At 45.1% G+C, this 19,396-nt stretch overlaps 1 protein-coding gene across 3 annotated transcripts in view; it reads right to left on the bottom strand.

The window, feature by feature from the left end:
• XPO6 (exportin 6) overlaps positions 1-19,396 on the bottom strand; it is a 58,160-nt gene that overhangs the window by 2,217 nt on the left and 36,547 nt on the right. The window contains exons 10-22 of one of the 3 annotated variants that reach the window (XM_075515437.1): positions 17,929-18,070; positions 17,110-17,199; positions 14,732-14,801; positions 12,800-12,959; positions 11,991-12,083; positions 9,430-9,574; positions 8,817-8,963; positions 7,821-8,010; positions 6,485-6,640; positions 5,048-5,162; positions 4,385-4,556; positions 3,785-3,946; positions 744-842 (exon numbers count right to left, since the gene is read on the bottom strand). In XM_075515437.1, coding sequence (XP_075371552.1) covers positions 744-842; positions 3,785-3,946; positions 4,385-4,556; positions 5,048-5,162; positions 6,485-6,640; positions 7,821-8,010; positions 8,817-8,963; positions 9,430-9,574; positions 11,991-12,083; positions 12,800-12,959; positions 14,732-14,801; positions 17,110-17,199; positions 17,929-18,070 — 1,741 coding nt within the window. Of the gene's footprint in view, positions 1-743; positions 843-3,784; positions 3,947-4,384; positions 4,557-5,047; positions 5,163-6,484; positions 6,641-7,820; positions 8,011-8,816; positions 8,964-9,429; positions 9,575-11,990; positions 12,084-12,799; positions 12,960-14,731; positions 14,802-17,109; positions 17,203-17,928; positions 18,071-19,396 lie in introns of all 3 variants that reach the window. The other 2 variants (XM_075515438.1, XM_075515439.1) reach the window with 2 other exon arrangements.

The following is a 19,396-nucleotide window of genomic DNA, read 5'->3' as shown; positions in this document are numbered from 1 at the left end:
AACAGTGAATTTTGCCACACTTACCTCATGCATCCGACCCAAGTTTTAAGCATTGGCATTCAAGCAAACAGCATCGAGTTCCATTCAAACTCCAGCCAGTTTTAGCCCTGCACAGTGCTCCTAAGAGCCAGGGGATCTGGCTAGCTGCCTGAAAGTCTGCCACAGGCAGCTGTTACCATGATGGGCTGTCCTTGAGTTGCGACCACAGATGCGAACCTGAAAGCTCTGCTTTCACAGGCTAACCAGAAGGGCAGGACCCTGGATTCCAACTTTAATCCTTCCTGACAGCAGCTAACAGGCCTAAATTAGCGGGTCTGGAGGATGGGTCCTACATGACAGCGATGGAGACAAGCACCTGGCAGTGACCGACTGTAAATACTAGATACCCTGTGGCTGACCCGGATGGGAATGGAGGGACTCTGCCACTGTCCCACGGATGATCCCAGTTTCTACTTCCTCAGACAAACCGCACTGTCACTGCGCCTGTCCTTGGCTTTCCCTCACTGTCACAACACATCAAGGCTTTGCTTTGACTGACTAGAGTTGGGATCCCTCCTGCGCCCACTGCAGCAGTATCAAGGAGGTGGTAATGGCACTCTGATCAGCAACGTATCCGTCAGGGTCACAGCAACCAACCAAAGGCTGTGGCATACAAGCCCCCAGATCCTGACCTTCAGTTCCCGAGCCATTTCAAACACGTCTCAGAACATGCACAGCGCGCACAACGGTCAACTAGGACCCACCTTGTGGTACAGCTTCTGCTTGGTGTTCAGCGTCTCCAAGTAGAAGAGATTCTGCTTGAACAGGTGAATGTCAGGTTGCAGGAAAGACTGGCCAAATGCCTACGAACAAAGCAGAATTGAAGGAAGGGGACTGGTATTACAACGTGTTGTGGTTTAACCCCAGCCAGCAACTAAGCTCCCCCCCCGGTGGGATGGGGGAGAGAATCGGAAGGGTAAAAGTGAGAAAACTCATGGGTTGAGATAAAGACAGTTTCACAGGTAAAGCAAAAGCCACGCACATGCAAGCAAAGCAAAACGAGGAGTTCCTTCACTCCTTCCCATGGGCAGGCAGGTGCTCAGCCATCTCCAGGAAAGCAGGGCTCCGTCACATGTAACGGTGACTTGGGAAGACAAACGCCATCGCTCCGAACGTCCCCCCCTTCCTCCTTCTTCCCCAGCTTTATATACTGAGCATGAGGCCATATGGGGTGGGGTATATGAGGCCTTTGGGCAGTTGGGGTCAGCTGTCCCAGCCGTGTCCCCTCCCAGCTTCTTGTGCCCCCCCAGCCCACTGGCTGGTGGGGTGGGGTGAGAGGCAGCAAAGGCCTTGACTCTGTGTCAGCACTGCTCAGCAGTGATGAAAACATCCCTGTGCTATCATCAACACTGTTTCCAGCAAAAATCCAAAACACAGCCCCGTACCAGCTACTGTGGAGAAAATTAACTCTACCCCAGCCAAACCAGCACACAATGAATGTCAGACCTGCCAGGCAGAACAACATCATTTTCACCCTGACACCAGAACAAACCCCTGGGAGCCTCTGCTGCTTCTTGGTGCAAACTAATAAAAGAGGCGGTTAAGTCAACCGCGCTGCTGCCAGACCAATGGGAATGAAGAAATTTTAGTGGAAACATGGTCAAATCCTGGCAGAACAGTTGCTCAGCTGGGTCCGTTGGGAAGAGGTGGGCCAAGCCTGCACTGAAGAGGAACACAGATGCTGAGCACAGCTCCCTTGCAGGCAGTTTGCTCATGAAGGATTTGGCTGTTTCTCAGGGACGTTACCTAAGGTAGCATGGCAAGCGTGAGCAAAACCAGAACGCACGCACAGGTTTTGTTCTCAATCCAAGACAAAAGACCAAGGTGACTGGCAGATGTGTTTAACGTGTTACTGCACTAAATTAGAAAGAAGTTAGCGATGGGAGCTGGGAGGCTGACCTGGGTATTACAGAAGCAGTAAAGAGCCTAGGAACAAAATTTGCTGGACCCTGCTGAACTAGCCTGGTAGGCCTGCACAGACTCTGTGATAAAACATCTTTTACACCTTGAACTCCTCCGAAACACTGTACAGATGATGTAGGCAGATGAGGTAAGCTCTGTACAGAGATAGGCAGCAGAATTTCACCAGTTGCTGCCTCAAGGCATCATGAACAGAAGAGTTTATTCCCCCATACCAGCCATTTATTGTTAAATGGACAAAAATAGCCCAAGTCCCTTCAAGACTGAGCCAGTTCTGGACTGGGATCTCTGGTGGAAACCAGCACGCAAACTATTAATATCCTTAACAGAAAACACTGGCTGTGTGGAGAACATTTACAGAACATTAAATAAGAGTTTTGTATCAAACTGGCAGGAGCCAAGTAGTAAAACAAATAGTTCAGTATTGTCAGCCAGCCTCAAGTTAATACTGAGATTATCATGTAAGTATCAGAGAATCATAGAATCATTTAGGTTGGAAAAGACCTTTAAGATCATCAAGTCCAACCGTAAATCTAACGCTACCAAGAACACCACTACACCATGTTCCTAAGCACCTCATCCAAACATCTTTTAAATACCTCCAAGGATGGTGACTCAACCACTTCCCTGGGCAGCCTGTTCCAATGCTTGATAACCCTTTTGGTGAAGAAATTTTTCCTAATATCCAATCTAAACCTCCCCTGGTGCAACTTGAGGCCATTTCCTCTTGTCCTATCTTCCAAAACAAGGCACTCAGGTGAGTTTGGAAGCATTACACTGCTACAGGTGAAAAAGAGATGCTTGGACAGCCCTACATAGGGACCAGTTTTGGCCTCATTCACATCAAAAGATGCTAAGATAAGGAAGGCCAGAGAGAAACACCAACACAGTTTATGTCAGTGAAAGAGCTCCCTCTTCACTGAGGTATCAGAAGGGACCCAGTCTCCAGAAGCACCCCATGATGGGGCAGCTCTGCAAGAAGTCCCCCCAAATGAAGCCTAAGCACATGGCCCTCTGCTCTGGCATTCACTGCCCTCGGAGGAGCAAGCCCTACCCTGGGGTTGCAGAACATGGTGCAAGCATGCTGCTGTTTACACTGACGTGGGCTGGAGGTGCAGGGCCCCACACCAGGTACTCTGATAGCAGATTAGGAGGCTTTTTTTTTTTTATTTTACTTTAAGTTGCACTACCTGTTTTGGGGACAGTTCTTACATCTAGGAACTGCACAGGGACTCATTTGGCCAGCTCTGACTTAAATAACATGTGGAATACAGTCTGTTATTCTTAAAATTTCAAAATTCCCAACCTGAGAAGATTGGTGCTGGCTTTGTGTACGTGCTGGCACACTGCCTCCGCCTTCTCTATTCCTCAGGCCGAAGCCTGTAGGATATTACCCCACTGACCCTTCCCTACCAGATCCAATGGTACAGCACAGAACAAGTCCGTATAAACCAAAAGACATCTTGGTCTCCGGAAAACTTTCTTGCACTGACAATTTGTCCTAGCGCTAACCGCACGACTTGTAACAGGTGTAAGTGGGTCAGCATCAGTAATGTATTCTTAGGTCCAGATGCAGGATGAAGCATGGAAAGGAATTAACATTCCTTCCTCACTGCCTGCTTCCCTGCGCAGTGAGGCACCGTGCCTTGTGAGCGCATCAGCAAGACCACTCTGCACGTACTTTGACCTTCAGCAGTTCCTGAAGGCAAGACCCCACTCAAGACATGGTCTGGCCCCATCACCCACGTGTTTAATGCACTGCCACAAGCAGCGTATGCTCCATTGCAGAAAGGGTTCTGGACGACCACGGGAATAGGTGAGTTACCTGCATAATGGCACTGAACTGTGCTTCGTTCTCCATCTGCTCTTCTGCTACTCCTCTTTGGACACTAGCCAACACGCTAGATTTGAAGAAGTACCGCCAATTATGGTGGAGGACCCGGAAAAGCAGCTCGAACAACTCTGCTTTCACATCAGGAGATGAGCGCTAGGAGGAGAGGAGAACAAACTCTGTGCTGGAATCCCACTCATCCCCTGGATCCCACTCTAGCAGCACCACATCAGGTGGCCACCCAGGGCAGCGCTTTGCAGCCAAGGTACCAGAGCATCAAAGCATTTCCTCCTAAGGAAGGCACCAAACTCAGCAACTGTTGGATGATGCTAAGAACACATCACCGAGTTTTGAGTTTTACCTCCTGCTTTGAGCACGTCTGTAGTTTTAGCCTCTTTGACAATTCCTGACCAAATCGTCCACCCACGCTGCTTCCAGTTCCCACTGCCTAGCGACCCAGTTTTTCCCTGCACAGGGACTGGACATTTACAGCTCTTGAAAAGCAAAAAGCTTCATTGCTCCCACACCCCCAGCAATGCCTCGCCTTCCCTTCCCATCTCCCCCTTTCTTCACCTCGTGCGAGAACAGCCCTACCTCTGCAATGATGGGGTAGACCTGCTCCATGCACAGTGAGATGACGCTGGGTAGAAAAGGCTTGAATACTTGGCCTGGCTCTTGTACCACCACTTGCAATATTTTCAGAAACTTCTCCACCACCCGACAGCCAGTGCTGCCCTCATGGAGGATGCTCTCTGCCAACTGCTCCCTACGACAAAAACAAAGTCATTGCATAAGGAACCTTCCCAGAGATCTGCACGTTTACCTAATTTAAAGGAAAGCAGGTAGTGCTTCTAAAGTCGCTCAGCTAATACAGACCAAGTCCATTAAGCCACAGAAGGGAGCTAGGTTTTGATAGACCCCCTTCCCCAACAAAAGCTTGAGAGATTGTTGGGGTACCCTCAGATCTTGGGGAGGAGCTAATAGGCAATGCGAGACTAATTCAGTACCACACACTTCCAGAAAGCCCGTGGGAGAGCTGGAATTGCATGATGGCCTGTCTGATTGACGTGCATGGGCTGGGTGACTTCAGACCCAGAAGCATTTTCCTTAGATTTAGCCCTGGGACATGACAAAAGTCCGGGCACAAAGGAGATGGAAACACTACACTCTTTAGGGGCAGGGACCCGTTGTGCGAGCAGCTTACCAAGATAAATCATCCCGAGGCATAAGAAAGAAGTGACCAACACAGGACAATACCTGGTGAACATGTTTAGGAAGGTCTGTATGATTTGCTCGGTGAAAGGCACTCCCATCTGCACCCTCAGCCCTTGAAACAGGGTGAGGAAGAAGCTCAGCATCTCATCTGTCACATCTAAGATAAGAACAGGAAAGCCAAAAGAACGTGCTAAGGTAACATTCAAATGCATCAGTAAGTCTTTTATGTGAGATTTGCTCCTCCTGTACAGGGAACCCTATTTACTCTTGGAAATTTAGCAGCAGGGTTGCCATTAGAATCTGAAACCAACAGCTGGTACTACGTGGCTTAAAAAACGTTCATCCACTTCTGAAAACTGCCAGGGATGACAAGTACAGGCAGCACCAAACAACTCAGAACAAATACGATACTATCAGCAAGGCCTGTAGTCTGGTCTGCCTACACAGAGTGCTTGGAGAAGGCTCTGGCGATGGTCTGGGCCGATCTCCAGTTGTCCACTGCTCGTACAGGGTTAACAGGAAATACAAGGAAATCCAAAACAGCTACACAGCTTGGGGTGGCTAGGAGACAGAATCCAGACTTTTTTGGCAGGAACTGAAGAGAACCTTCTGACTTCAGAAGTAATTTTCAGCACATGGTTGTGCAGTTAGCTGATCAGCACCGCAGCTAATTCTTCATCAGTCCCAACATGCCGTATTGAATAACCACCATAAACTGAAGCTGCTCAACTCCTTCATACAGCCGTTTATAGCCAATAAATAGCAACTGCATGAGGCTGCTAGCCTGTTCTGAAGACAGCAGTTCACTGGAGTCACAGGATCAGCTTGCTGTCTTGGATCCTCTCTGCACTTCAACTTTGTTTTGCCTCCCCCACACCTGCTTCACTGACAAAATCCCACCTAGCTCCAAAAGTTTTCCTGGAATGCCTTGCTCTTTATGAGAGAAGCTAGCCCTGGGCATTCGAGCTACCCTGATGTGGTACAAAATGTAAGTCGCTGGCCATAAGATTGCCAAGCAACAGTCCTGGTTACACCTCCGGAGCCTTTCCTTTACAGGGGAACAACCCCTGCTCCATCATTTGACCTAATCCGATGAGATCTACTCTTTGTTTTCAAGCTTCTGGAAAGAATGTAAGTGGCAAACATAGCCAGACAGGGTATTTTAAAGCTTTTTTTTGTGCTCAGGATCAGTTCCATTCTTGTTTCACTGCTGAACACAACACAAGGCATCTCTATCTTCTGGAAGCGTGACAAACCTTCATGCCCGTATCCTAGATGGCAGAGCAGATCTCCCTTTCCTGTTCTGATTTAGCCCGGCCCACCCAGAAGTACAGACTCGCATTACACTTAGGCACATTACAATTAGCAAACCCACACACTTCACATGAACACCACCACGATTCTACGCTGATGGGCTTTGGACGTTATCAGTAGGTCATAAAGCTACTCACAGCATTAAAGCCTGTCCTATGGTTATACCTGACTGATGAATGAAAGCTGGGAAGAGGGCTAGTGAGACCTGCACGGATTCTTGCAGCGACTGATAACAGATCTGTCGAGACTTGGTGGATTCTCCAGAGATACTTTCTACAATATCTTCTAAAACGCTGAGTGTCTGATGGATGATCACTTTGGCTGCAAAATAAGAGAGGTGATACTTCCCGCATGTGTCAAAACTACTATCAGAGGCAAGAAATGAAGAGAAGTCAAGTTCACACACACTGTAACTAAAACAAAGTACAAGGTGGCATACACACCAAACCCAGCTTGGAGTCAAAAAATGTTCCCAAGAGCGCGTTCACATTTTAAACATTTAAACAGGTTCAATTAGGTCACTGTGGCTACTCACTAAGTTATACAGGTTTACTGCCCTACAGATGCACCCACTGCTCAACCACTCAGGTGCAGAGGCTGAGGGGAGCTGTAAACAATATTATTCACAATATACTAATGCTAAAGAAACACTAGCCAAGAAAAAAGCAGCACATTATGACAGCAAAATATACTACAGACTTCTATTTCTGAAAGTAATAACTGGAGTGACACACAATCGCTGTAGAAGCTAACCCAAATCTGGGAGAACTTAACTGGCTCAGTTCAACCCATGTGAGCAGTCTGCTGATATTCTTGTGAGGAGCAAACCCCCCTCTCCCATGCTCCCTCCCTGCACACAGCTGACCACCATGTCAGGTTTGTCAGAAGCTGTGACACTGCATGCTTCTAACCAATTTTTAAAGTGATTTTCAAAAAAAAAAAAAAAAAAAAAAAAAGACACACCCAAAAGCAATCCCAAAACATAACACGGAAACTTCCAAAGGTCCCTGGGCTCCATCAGTTCAGGGCTCTCCCCCTAAACATATACACCCTCTACAGTACTTCCCAAGTCTGGAAGAAATTCTTATTTTCCCCTTAAGTTTTTATAACCATAATCTTCATTAATGCTGCCTCCAGTCAATGTTTCTAATACCATAGCGTGGTAGTCCCAGCATTAGGCTGTGAAGTATTCCTAATGCAATCACCACTACTCAAAGTTTTATCACAAACTTGGTCCCACCTTCCCTGCACGACTGAGGAAGACAGTACTTTGATGGAAGAGCTTACAGGCAACTGGGACTGAGAGTGCCCTTTACACACCCACAGAAAAAGGGTCTTTAAAAAAAGAAAGAAAACAAATTGCTCCTTTCCTGTCCTCCCCATACGCTAAACACAGTTTCTCAGCCAAAATAATTATTAGAAAACCAGCTTAATGACACCCATCAGCAGTTTGCACTGCAGCTGTCAGAAAACAGCACACACCGAGAAGCTTGGTACTTACTGTCCTCCAGCTGTACTTTCCTCTGTGGCAAGATAGCGTTGGATTTTAGTTGGCGGTATTCTCTCGTGAGGGCAGAGATTAGGCTGGCGTGGTTGGTGGAGCGAACTGCCCACTGCTGTTCGCTCTCTGGAAGATTAGGCCAGGGCAGCAACAATACGTTCGACAGCGCTCTGCACACCAACACCTGGGCCTAGAAGCAACGTGACATTAAGCAAAGAGGCAAAGTTTTACCGTGTTTGCTATTCGCTTTATGCTAGAGCGCAACCCTGGCGTGACATTTTACAGCTGTGCAAGACATCCAGCAGTGCTCACTATTTGAGGAAAGAGTTCAATAGCACAAGTTGAGCCCAAGCGAAACCTAGCAGCTCTGCAAGGTAAGAGAGAAGCAAAGCTCCATCGCTTAAAGGCTGGAACCAGGTCCCAGCTCTGTCAGCCCTTCCCTGCAACAGTAAGTCTCTATTCTTCATATCCATAAAACAAAGATGATGCCACTTTCATTACTCCTTGTCTGGTTTACACGCTAAGCTTCTGTGCTTGTACGGCACTTTATGCCTCCATGCCAGCACACAATACAACTGCATCCCAACCTCCACTGTGGCTTTTCAGTACTTCTGTAACATAAATACTAACTTGGACTGAGGTATGTGGAATGCTAACACAAGTTTCACAGAAAACTCTTTCTGTATGTCAGAATCAACATGCCCGTACTGTAAAGACAACACGGAGTCAGGGACTGTGTCAGCAAATGAGAAAGGAATAAGATCTCATAAGAGTTGCAATCATGTTTTTTTTTTTCCTTATGCTGTTGCTCGAAATAGATCATTACTGACAAACTGTATCACTGGGATTCCTGGATATCCACAGCAGAGAGATAACTGCTGCCCCCTACTCCCTCTTTTTTTTTTTTTCTTTTGAGGTTATACCTCACTACAGTAAGAACTGAGGCACAGCTTCCCAAGCATCTAATCTACATTCATCATGTTTGAGACAAATTACCTTATCAGGAAGCCGCTGAGCAGAAGTGTCCGTGATCCTGTTGAACACCTTCTGTACTGCTGGGATGCTGATCAAGAACACTGGTCGCACTGTGGTGGCTAAAGAGACTAGCAGGTGGCATGCAGACAGCAGCAGCTTCTCCTGCACCTGCAAAAGAGGAGGCACACGGTCAGGCTGCCCAGTAACGCCACCACACAGAACCATACGGTGCAACACTGGTGTCAGACAGCACAGCAAGCTGCCACTACCAGGTTTTTTGCAAGCAAGACAGTTTATAGTATTTATTTGCCAATCAAAGCACAGGTCAGTTCCCTTAATACTGCGGAAGAGAGACATTTCCCCACTTTCAAGCCATTAGACTGAGTGTATATGCCTATAAGTTGCTTACTCTCGTATTAGCTTGCCCTACAGTGCTATTATTTAGAATTGTTCTTGGTCTCACCTTACATGAGACATTTGCTGTGGCTCTGGAAGACAGACATCCAGCGCTCTCAGACTGGTTCACATCAGGAGCCACAGTGTGGTCCAGAGCAGACTGTTAAACACCTGAACACAACAGCAGTCTCCTGCTCTAGGTGGAAGCCCAGCTTCAGCCCAGCACTGACGAAGGTACCTTAGAGCTGATGAGGGGTGTGATAGCCTCCAGAGCAGTGGAGACGAGAGAGATGAACTGCTCCGGGTTCTGCCGGTGAACTTCGCTGTAGAACTGCGCGAGCCAGTGCGCGTAGGCTTGCAGCGCTGCCAGGGACTGCGCGTGGCTGCAGAGGAGCAGAGCGAGAGTAAGATACATACACGGGACAAAAGGTACACAAGCAGGACAGCTGCGGAAGGGCACAAGTCCTGAGCACGGTGGGTAGTTTCAACAGCATACTGGGAAAGAACACTGGTATTCTCAAAGCTGGCAGATTTTTCTTTAGAAATCGTTTAGTAGTCTAACTTAATCATAACCCAAGTTTCACTGACAGTGATGAGAAGTTAGTTTTAAAGTTGGACCACATTAGCTTGGGAGGACTGTTGTGCCAGGGAACATTAGGTAAAGACTGCAAAATGGCATCCTTCGTTCTTTTCGGAACCCTTTGACATTGTATTTGAGCACCTGAAGAGGTCTGGGATCTCTGTTTAGACTCAAAGTCTTGTGCTGTTATTAAAGCTAAAAGCAACGTATAGTGGCATTCTGATTCTGCAGACTTCTTAGCTCTCCGCAGAAACAGGCAGAAAGATGGAAAGCAATCCCAAATTCACACAGTTGGAAAGACTGCAGGATGGCAAGTGCCATGACAATCACTTCTAGTATTCTCTAGTCTTGCAGCACAAGATTCATTTCACATGCCCGCTTGATTACGGGCAAGGGGGGGACAGAGGGTAATTGCCTTATAGAACTCTTCTGGAATCCAGTTGCACACCACTGTCAGTCTGTAAAACACATTGTCCCATCACAAGGATGCTATCTAACTAATCCCTATTCTGCAGATTTTATTGACAAGAGTAGTCTGTGAACACTGATATTCCCTCCAAAAATAAAGGTTCTCCCACATGCACGTCCCCACCATAGTGACTACATTTAATCTCAGTCGCCTACAGCAGGCGACTCCCACGTCTGCATCAACCACCTCCTGAACACCTCTGCTTCTGCCAGCAAGTCCAGCGGGTTTATGCACAGTGGGGAAAAATAAGGAAGTCTATTAAAAAAAAAAATCTTACCTTTAACAGCAGGTTGAAGGGGTTTTTTTTTTAATCACTTTGCCTTAATATCTTGTCTTCCCCCCTTAGTATATTTATTGCCTAAACTCTCCCCATTCTTCCATTAACTGAGAACAGGCGCATTCCTTGTGATTATGTTAGCTACGTGGCCTAAATTTTTTTCCTTGTCCTGGACCCTGTACATTCGAGACATATTTAAAGGCGTGCTGTAACTGGACTCATCTAGTATGCAACAGTATTAATTCAAAGGTATAAACCGATAAGGTCAATTTTTTAGTCAACCTACCAGCTGATTGTATTATACTTCATAATTATACTTTTGGCACAGCACCGTATCAAGATTTTTGAGTCAGGACATTTCTTTGGGATCACACAGACAGGTGTCCTCCAAATCTTTGGTGATGTACCTTTGTTACACTAGCATTAGAAAATGGATCACAAGTTTCTTCAGGGACATGGGACAGAGAAAAGGATGAAAACCCCTCACTAACAGATCATGGAAAAAGCCTCTCAAATTACTTTAAGACAGAAAAGGAAAGAGATCATTAAAAGAACATCATCTGAACAAAACTCAGAGCTAGTAACTTGGGATTATTAGGAGAATCCAGGGACCTACACAATAAAATCTAGTGTGGGTTTTCAAGGAGCTGCTACACATGCGATCTTGATGCGTTCAAAAGGATAACCTTAAATTCTGTTCACAAAACGCCAGCTGGCAGGAAAACAGGTTTGTCCTACACAACCATTAAGAATGGAAAGTCTCTAAAAGGCTGTCACAGAGCGGTGTTCTATTGCTAGCAGCATCAAGATTTCACACTTAATGTCAACTTCTGGATCGAAGGCATTTGTTTCAGAAACGGCTTGCACAGCTGGAAGGCATATGTTTGTCTTGGAAGCCAAGGACTCAAAACCCTGTACTAGGAAAAACATCTTTTACCTGAGCCACAGATCTGACTTTGGTAGCAAAAAAATCCATAAACTGGAACTACATACCGACAGTGGATCCATTTCTTAAAATACCACTATTGTAATACTTATTTTGCCATTTAATTATACTGCAGAAGAACTAAGCTTTTACAGCCATTAGTACAGGGCAAAATAACAGTTTGCTTTTAGAGCTAATATAACTAGTATTTTTACTTCTCATCACATTTTTATATTATAACTAGTATTTTTACTTCTCATCACATTTTTATTTTTCTTTAAATAACCTCAGTACATCAGTTGGAGGAAACAGTCGTCCAAAATGCTGGCAGCAGCCTTGACCTTCAAGAGTTAAAAGAAAGCGCCCTCCTGGTTAGCTAGCAATCACTGGAGAGATGTGCTTTTCAGAACATTTGCCAAGCAAGTGGTCAGACCACCAGATCTAGGAGGTCTAACGCTTCCACCACCCCACGTAGGTACCGAATCTGGATACAGTCATTTGCAGTGTGTGTGTGTGTGTATATATGTACGTGTATCTATCATACTCACACATCGATAAGGTCAGGTTTCAGTACAGATGGTACTGCAGTTTCGATGTTGTATAGTTTAATCTGGGATCCATATAGCGTTACTTTTACCAACCTGGAAGTGAATACATATACGGTAGTATAAAGGGACTGAGATGGATATACACATGTACAAATCCACTGGAACATCTTATCTGAATGCAACTCTTGGCAAGTCTGTGTTAATATTTAGCTAATGCGTAGGCAAGATTTACACCATTTAGTTGAAAATAATTTAGAGCCTATTTCATTGTTTGTGATAAGATGGAACAAGTACGATGTTCCTGCATGAAAATGAAAATACATGATCAAGGCAGCTGTGTAAAGCCCTGAAATTCTGTAATTTACAACTATGAGCCAGTTAAGTTTCTTGGATGTGAAGAATCAAATGACGTCTGCCTTTCAGTTTTCACAGAGCTTTTCATTTAAGAAAAGAGATTTTGGTGATTTAGCTTCGAGATATACAACTCTGAAGTAATCAGACTGTACATCCCATTTCCTTGCATCACAAACACAGATGCTGGAAAACAAGTACCTCAATCTTCTCAAGTGACTGATTTTATTTAATCCCTCCTATTAGTTATTTCTTTGGTTAAGGGTTTAGAGAGCCATCTGGGAAACTTAGCACTGATGAATGTAACACTTAAGGTACTGCCCATTGAGTTCTTTGCATATCAGTTTAATCATAACAAGGGCAGGCAGAAAGAAACCTTGGTTTTCACACTCACTGCAGTGGTGACAATTGTTCCTTGTACTGGTGAAGGGACAGCAAACTCCCCCTCCTATACCTACCTCTCCACCACTGTAAGAGCATCATTGAACCTGGCAGCAAACACATCCCCAATGAAGTATTCTGCTAAACGACCAACAGCCTGCAGCAAGGAGCTCAGGTCCCTCAAGGAGCAGTGCAAACGGCGGCAATCATTCTCTGCAGTGATGTTCAGCCTGTGACCTGGAATGACATCATGGTTCATTAGCAATGAAGCCAAAAGACCTAAGTGTAAATAATCACTTGCGCTAACAGCTACTAAGAGCCTAGCAGTTTGAAAACTCATACTTTAAAAACCTCATGCAAGAACACACACGTCACCTCATGACTAATAAATACAGCTCTTTGGGATGGGAAACCTAATTACAAAGCTACAGGAAATGCAAAGTTTATTCTAATTACATTACAAGCATTCTTCTTAAATCAGCTCAGCAGTGGGTCACAGTTCAAATCGGAGCACTGGCCAAGTGACTGAAATACTCAAATTGAGTAAGACAAGTTCAACTGTTCCGACCACCACAGTTCAAATTCCTCTTTAAAGACTGAAACAGATGTTACCAACCCTTTCAGCCTTTTACACATTTATTTTCCTCTATTTGGTACTAATACCTATATAAGCGGGAGCCCTTCTGGTTATCTGTTGACATCAAAAAGCAACGCCAGGTCTGCAGAGAAGGTCATTACCCGGACTCCCTCTGCTGGCTATAGTGCAGTAAGCGTTCCAGCAGCAGAAGCTCACTGGGAACAAGACTGCATTTGCTTTTGATGTGAAGTCTGGTTATTTACTTTCCTGTTTCTCAGATACAAGAAACACACTGATAAGTAGATTTGCCAGTCTTATTACCTATGCAATTGTCCTACCACTCGGTTGTGCATTGGTTGTGCACTGCTCTCCCAACATTCCAGACCTTTTACTAAAAAAGCAAACATGTTCTCCAACACCACATTTCAAAGGAAATCTGTTTTTCTTTCCACTGCCCGTATTTAATCTTGGATTAAGTTTTCACCAACAAGCTTGCCATTTTGTACCATTGGCACCAGCATACTATCATCCAGTTCTGAATCCCCAGTTGCATCTGAGCTGCTTCTTCTGACCCATCATCTAAACAGCCAGTCCACATGACAGCTTCTAATACACACTGTTGCTACAGCATTAAAACCTTACACATTGCTTATCCTAGGTCTGAAATGATCCTAAAACTGGAAGTATTTTTTTCCCAAAACGTCTATACAACAATAGCCAATACTGCTATACATGGCAGAATGAATATGTAACAGATTCCTTTACTGGTTATAGCAGAAAACTTAAGTATAACCTTAGCTACAATCTTCCCTCATACAGATCTCACTACTGCTACTCTCCTTATTTCTCAGGAAAGAGTAATAAAGCTATGCTCATGCTTTTTATTCAGTTGAGAGCACTGGTATCCTTGTAAACTACTTTATATATGAAAGCTCCTGAAATGCCAGCTAGATAAGTCTTCAGGAACTACTACTACATCCTAAGTACTTCATCTTCTCATTGACTCACAATGGTTTTAATTCAAGCCTAAATAAAAATGCTCCTATGGTGGACAACTTCACACCAGATTTGAGCCCAAAGCAAACAGGAGTGCAACCTTTCTTGAAATAAGTTTTAGTGGGAGGAAAAAACTAACGATTATGTTAACTTCATGTTACTGTAGTATTTGACATTGCATACTTGTTCTTAACACATACGGTATCTTCATTTCAAGTACCAGAACAAGGGAAGAACCATACCAATAAAAAAAAAAAAAAATAATCACATTAAGATTTGTCTGCTATTGGAGTTTTACTACCGAGCCATTTCACACCATACATGTGTTCAGATCCTCAACAGAGTACAGAAGCAGCAACACCAAAGCAGGTCTAGAGCGTTTTTACAATCAGCTATTCAAAGAGTGAGGACTGCAGTGCTGGACGGTGCTTATTACCTGTCCCTGAAGTGACCACAAACTGCTGGAGTCCCAGATACACTTCCAAGTTATCCTGCAGAACTGGAAACTAGAAGACACAAGAAATGAGCATGATTTTGGGGCCTGGCAGACAGTTAACACCCAACTACTAATTACTCGGTTAGAGCCCACTTTTCTTATTTCTCCCTAGCGCCTTCAAAAAGACATTTGGAGAAAAGGCAAGTTGCTAGGTTCTGGGCTGATCCTGCATGCCACAGCTTCTCATGTCTTGATAGTTGTCACGGAAACAACAAAGATCATCACCCTGACGGCACTTCTCTGTGGTAGCTCTCCTTTTCCCACAAATACCAGCAATCAGCCTAACAAGATAATTGTCTGTCAAGTATAAGTGATGGCACAGCATGCCACCGGTATGAATATGCAGATGGATGTATAACCCAGACCAAACAGAGCAGGGAAAGGCAGAGCCTGGAGCGCAGGAAGCCTGTGCTGCATCCACCTCACCCGTAAGTATCAGCTTCTCAAAATGCAGCTATCAAAATATTATTCAACCAAAGAAGATGAGTTCAGTGCCTCTAACAGAGTACAGAAGGGAAGTACTGCAGCACTCTGCCAGCAAGCTGCAGGCTGCACCAAGAACAGCTGAAGCCCCATGGGGAAAACAGCCAAGGGAGCAAACACCGCAGTCGTCACGCATCCTGGTCCGGGAACAGAGTGTTAGCCTAACTCCATTGCTCAGGACCGACAGCAAACATGCCTGATCCTGGTGATACTTCAGCTGAGCAACAGGTTACACTATCACAGGGGAGTGTGTTATAAAGTGAGACCAGACAGCCTTCTAAGCAGCATTCGGCCAGCCAAGGTACTTCAGTGGTATCTATTAGGGCGTTATTTGCCTTGTGCCTGAACGCATTTGTATACATACAGGACAAAATTGCATACTGACCTTTTCCTTGCAGATATCCCACCTGAAAGAATATTTTCCAACCCTTTCAGGCTGGCATAGTTCTATTTAATTTCTGTTGGCAAAGTCTCCACGTTTGAAGTGGTTGGTTTTATGGAAGTTCACTCATTCATCAGCACAGGGAAGTGCAGCCTTTTGTTTTGCAGCATGGGGCAGAGTAATGGCAGCTGCTGTACACTGTTTTCATTATTTGCTGCTGATAGACTAGCCACTGCATTCAACAGCACTGCAGACTGCTCTGAAAAGCACACACTGCTTGAGCACCTCCCAGATTATCCAGTCTACAAAAATGAGCTAACACAGGGCTGAAGGAAAGCACTCACTATCAAGTTTCTAACAGGCTGTGCCTAATTAACAGTTGAGCACCTTTATATAACTGCGGGAGGAGAACTATTAAAAAAACCAGATAGTCTTCCTCACATTGATGTGTCACTTTTAAGGAAGCCACATGCTCTTCACCATATGACCCACATGCTCACCGAAACAGCTATTCCGTTTGTTTGCCTCTTGCCGACTCATGCCATGCCACCATGCTGCAGAGGAACGTCTATTTTCATATGAGGACTATTTTGCTCACTACTTCAGAGTTTTAGTAACATGCTTCTAGTGCTTAGCTTAGCCATAAAGTTTCTTAAATAAAAATATCAATTAAAAAAGCAGGGATCTTTGGGTCAGGGATCTTCTGCCTCTGCAGCAGCTCAATTTTCTCTGCTTCTTGGGAATACGGTTCAGAGGTATGTGGTATCTCCAGCAGAATTAACAGACTTGCTTTGAGACCCCACTGCTATACTTGCCTTTCTTCTCACGCAGAGAAGAGGCACGAACTACTCTGAGTTTTGGGATCCACTGGCTTACAGCCTCAAGATGTCCTCCTCAAAAACCATTATAGTGCTACAAACCCAGGCAACTTTTACAACACCAATTCTAGCAACAGCAGTGGCACTAGCTGGAGAGAAGCACTTATCTGTGTTTATCAGATAATCCCCAATTGTCCAAGGCACTCTTCTCAGCATCTGTATCTAGCCGTTCTTTTAAAGAAAGATTTCACTCTCCTTAAAACCCTAATGATGACACTCATCTGCCCAATTCGCAGCGCAGCCTCCTAATATAAAGGCCGAGGTAAACAGCAGTGAAGGATTGCTGCCAAATATTTACACTTTGAAAGATGGGAATTTCTAAAGAGCTTAGTGTCCAGCAAGTAGGACTCAGATGCTCACTGAAGTACCCGCTTTAAAACACACCAAGAAATTTGACAAAGCCAAAAACCCAAGCTTTTTCCTTCAATTTCTGGTCTCCTCTTTGCCAAGTTGTTGCATCCAAAACCAAATCTCCCTACTTGTTTGGCACCGAGGCCGCTATCAAACAGCTTGTAACAAACTCCAGCAGCTGGTGTTCATTTCACATTGCACTTTTGGTCTGCATAACTACTTACTAGTGTGGAGAAGGCATGAGTTGGCAAGAGCTCCATGACTTTTGCAACCACTTCCAAGCTCTGGCGCAAGTACCGCTGCCACTCGGTCTGCTGCTATGGGAAGAAACACCAAGGTAAGCACAGCACTTCCAGAGGGAAACAGATGGCTTTCTGTAGACTAGTAGGTCTTAATTGATGCTTGGGACCAGCTAGCTCCTTTCTAGAGCTTGGCTTTTGCAGACACACGGATACAGAAGAGATACTGCTCTTATGATTCTCATATGCTGCCAGACACCTGATGGAGAATAATTTTGCCAACCCATGCTTTGGGCACGTACACACGTTTCCCTGGAGTGATAAGCCACAAGCGTTCACTCCTAAAGCACAGGCACTGCTCAGATGACAAGCATCCGTTACACAGAGCAACCTGCCCTTCCAGTGCTCTGGCCTCATCCATTTTGGCCACCTACTCCACTTTTACATTTATCGGTATTGGGATGATGTCTACCAGTACTGACTTAGGAGAAATAAGCTTAAAGCTTTTGTCTCAGAGATGTTTCAGCATTTAAATTCCAATGCAACCAGACGTGGACACCTAATGCCTCTGATAATCAGAACATAAGTATCTATATTCTTTCCCCATAAGAACCAAGTTAAAAACAAAGGTCATATCCTTCCAGTGTGACTAGGTACATTTTTGTTAAAAGCATTTTGTGCTGCTTTAAACCTCAAACCCCGCACAGAATGGAGTGAAGAAGCAGCTGTCTAGCTTGTACTCCAAAGCACAAGCTCTGGGAAAGCCATTTTAGGTGTCACCAGTGCAAGAGTTAATATCTGGACCTGCAGCTGTCCTTGTTCAACTCTGCTCCTTACATCATCATCCAGTGTCTCGTCATCCAGCTCCTCCAGCTGTGCCTGGTTATACCTGAACTGGATTCGATTCAACACCTCTGTCAGCAACAGAACCAAAGCATCTTCGTACCTACGACCATGGAGAAAACAGAGCAAGAGTTTGATAAAACAATTCTGCAGAGACTGCTGCGCCCACAGGCCTTCCAGCGAAGAAGGTATGTAAAACAGATGACAGTTTAAAGCGAGCCACCGCAAAGAGCCTGCAAAAGCACAGCTTCACAGGTTTGTTGAGGAAACACCAAGCAGATCCTGGGATTAAGAGTATCACGTCATTTCAGGTCACAAGCTACCTGCAAGGAGAGAGCCCTGGCAATATCTGATAACCCTCTACCTGTGAAAGGGAAAGAGAGAACTGTTAGCAATAGAAGCAGCCCAAGAGTTCAAAACAGGAAAGGTAGGAGTGGCTTGCCAGGAATAATAGCAGATGTACATGAACAGGAGGCACCAACAGCCTCTTGTTGCTAAACTGCTCCTCAGCAGCCTGTCTGGTGCTCTGCTTTTTGGGCAGCGAATGAGGAACAGATGAAACAGGGCAGAGTTATTGCTGCCTACCTCAAAAGGGGACCTCCCCTAAGGCTATTTGTTCTGCTATCCTCTTTCCCAACACTGTTGGTAAATGAATTCAGGCCCTTGTCCTCTGAAACAAAGCCCACAGTTTTCCCACTTGCACTGTAACACTAAAGGCATGTCACTGAAAGATATCTTTTCACCTCTCAGAACCTATGCAGCTGGTACAGAGCACAGAGTATCCTTCTTCTCATTGACCACCTAAGAATAATGCCAAGCTGCAAAATCAGCACAGAGGCACCTGAGCATGCAATCATTCCTGGTGACACAGTGCCACAGTTTGGGGATTTCGAGGGGCTTTGGTTTGCTTGATTGTTTTAAAAACCTCCTTTCTCAAAACAGCTGGGGCCTGATGCAGAAGGCATGCTCTTTTCTAGGTGAGATCAGGTTGGAAAATTAGGCATTAGCATATAGTGACAGAGTTTCAGAGCATGACGCAATCCACGTGTCAGACTGTCAGCTGTGTCACTAGCTAAGCAGCTGAAAGCTGTCTGTGCAAGGTGGCTGAATTACCATCTTTTCCATAACCACATGACATAACCCTGGATTTGGCAATTTATCCAGTAGTAAAAGTTGAATGTGTACAAAATGCAAAGTTTATAAACCACAGAACAGGAAACTTCATCTGTGCTCCTGTGGTGTAACCACTCCCAGACTGTCAAACTGCAGCGTTTACACGTCTGAGAGCACGCAGGAAGTTGTAGCTATAGAAGTTGTCACTAAGGATAGGTAGTTCTGACAAAACAGTACAGGCTTCAACCACTTATGATTTTTTTTGTTTGTTTGTAGTCTGACATATCTCCTAGAGACACAGATACTGTTAGTTTCA

Source organism: Mycteria americana, chromosome 12, assembly GCF_035582795.1.
Source record: "Mycteria americana isolate JAX WOST 10 ecotype Jacksonville Zoo and Gardens chromosome 12, USCA_MyAme_1.0, whole genome shotgun sequence".
In the NCBI taxonomy this organism is placed as follows: Eukaryota; Metazoa; Chordata; class Aves; order Ciconiiformes; family Ciconiidae; genus Mycteria; species Mycteria americana.
This window is presented reverse-complemented; position numbering and strand designations above follow the sequence as displayed.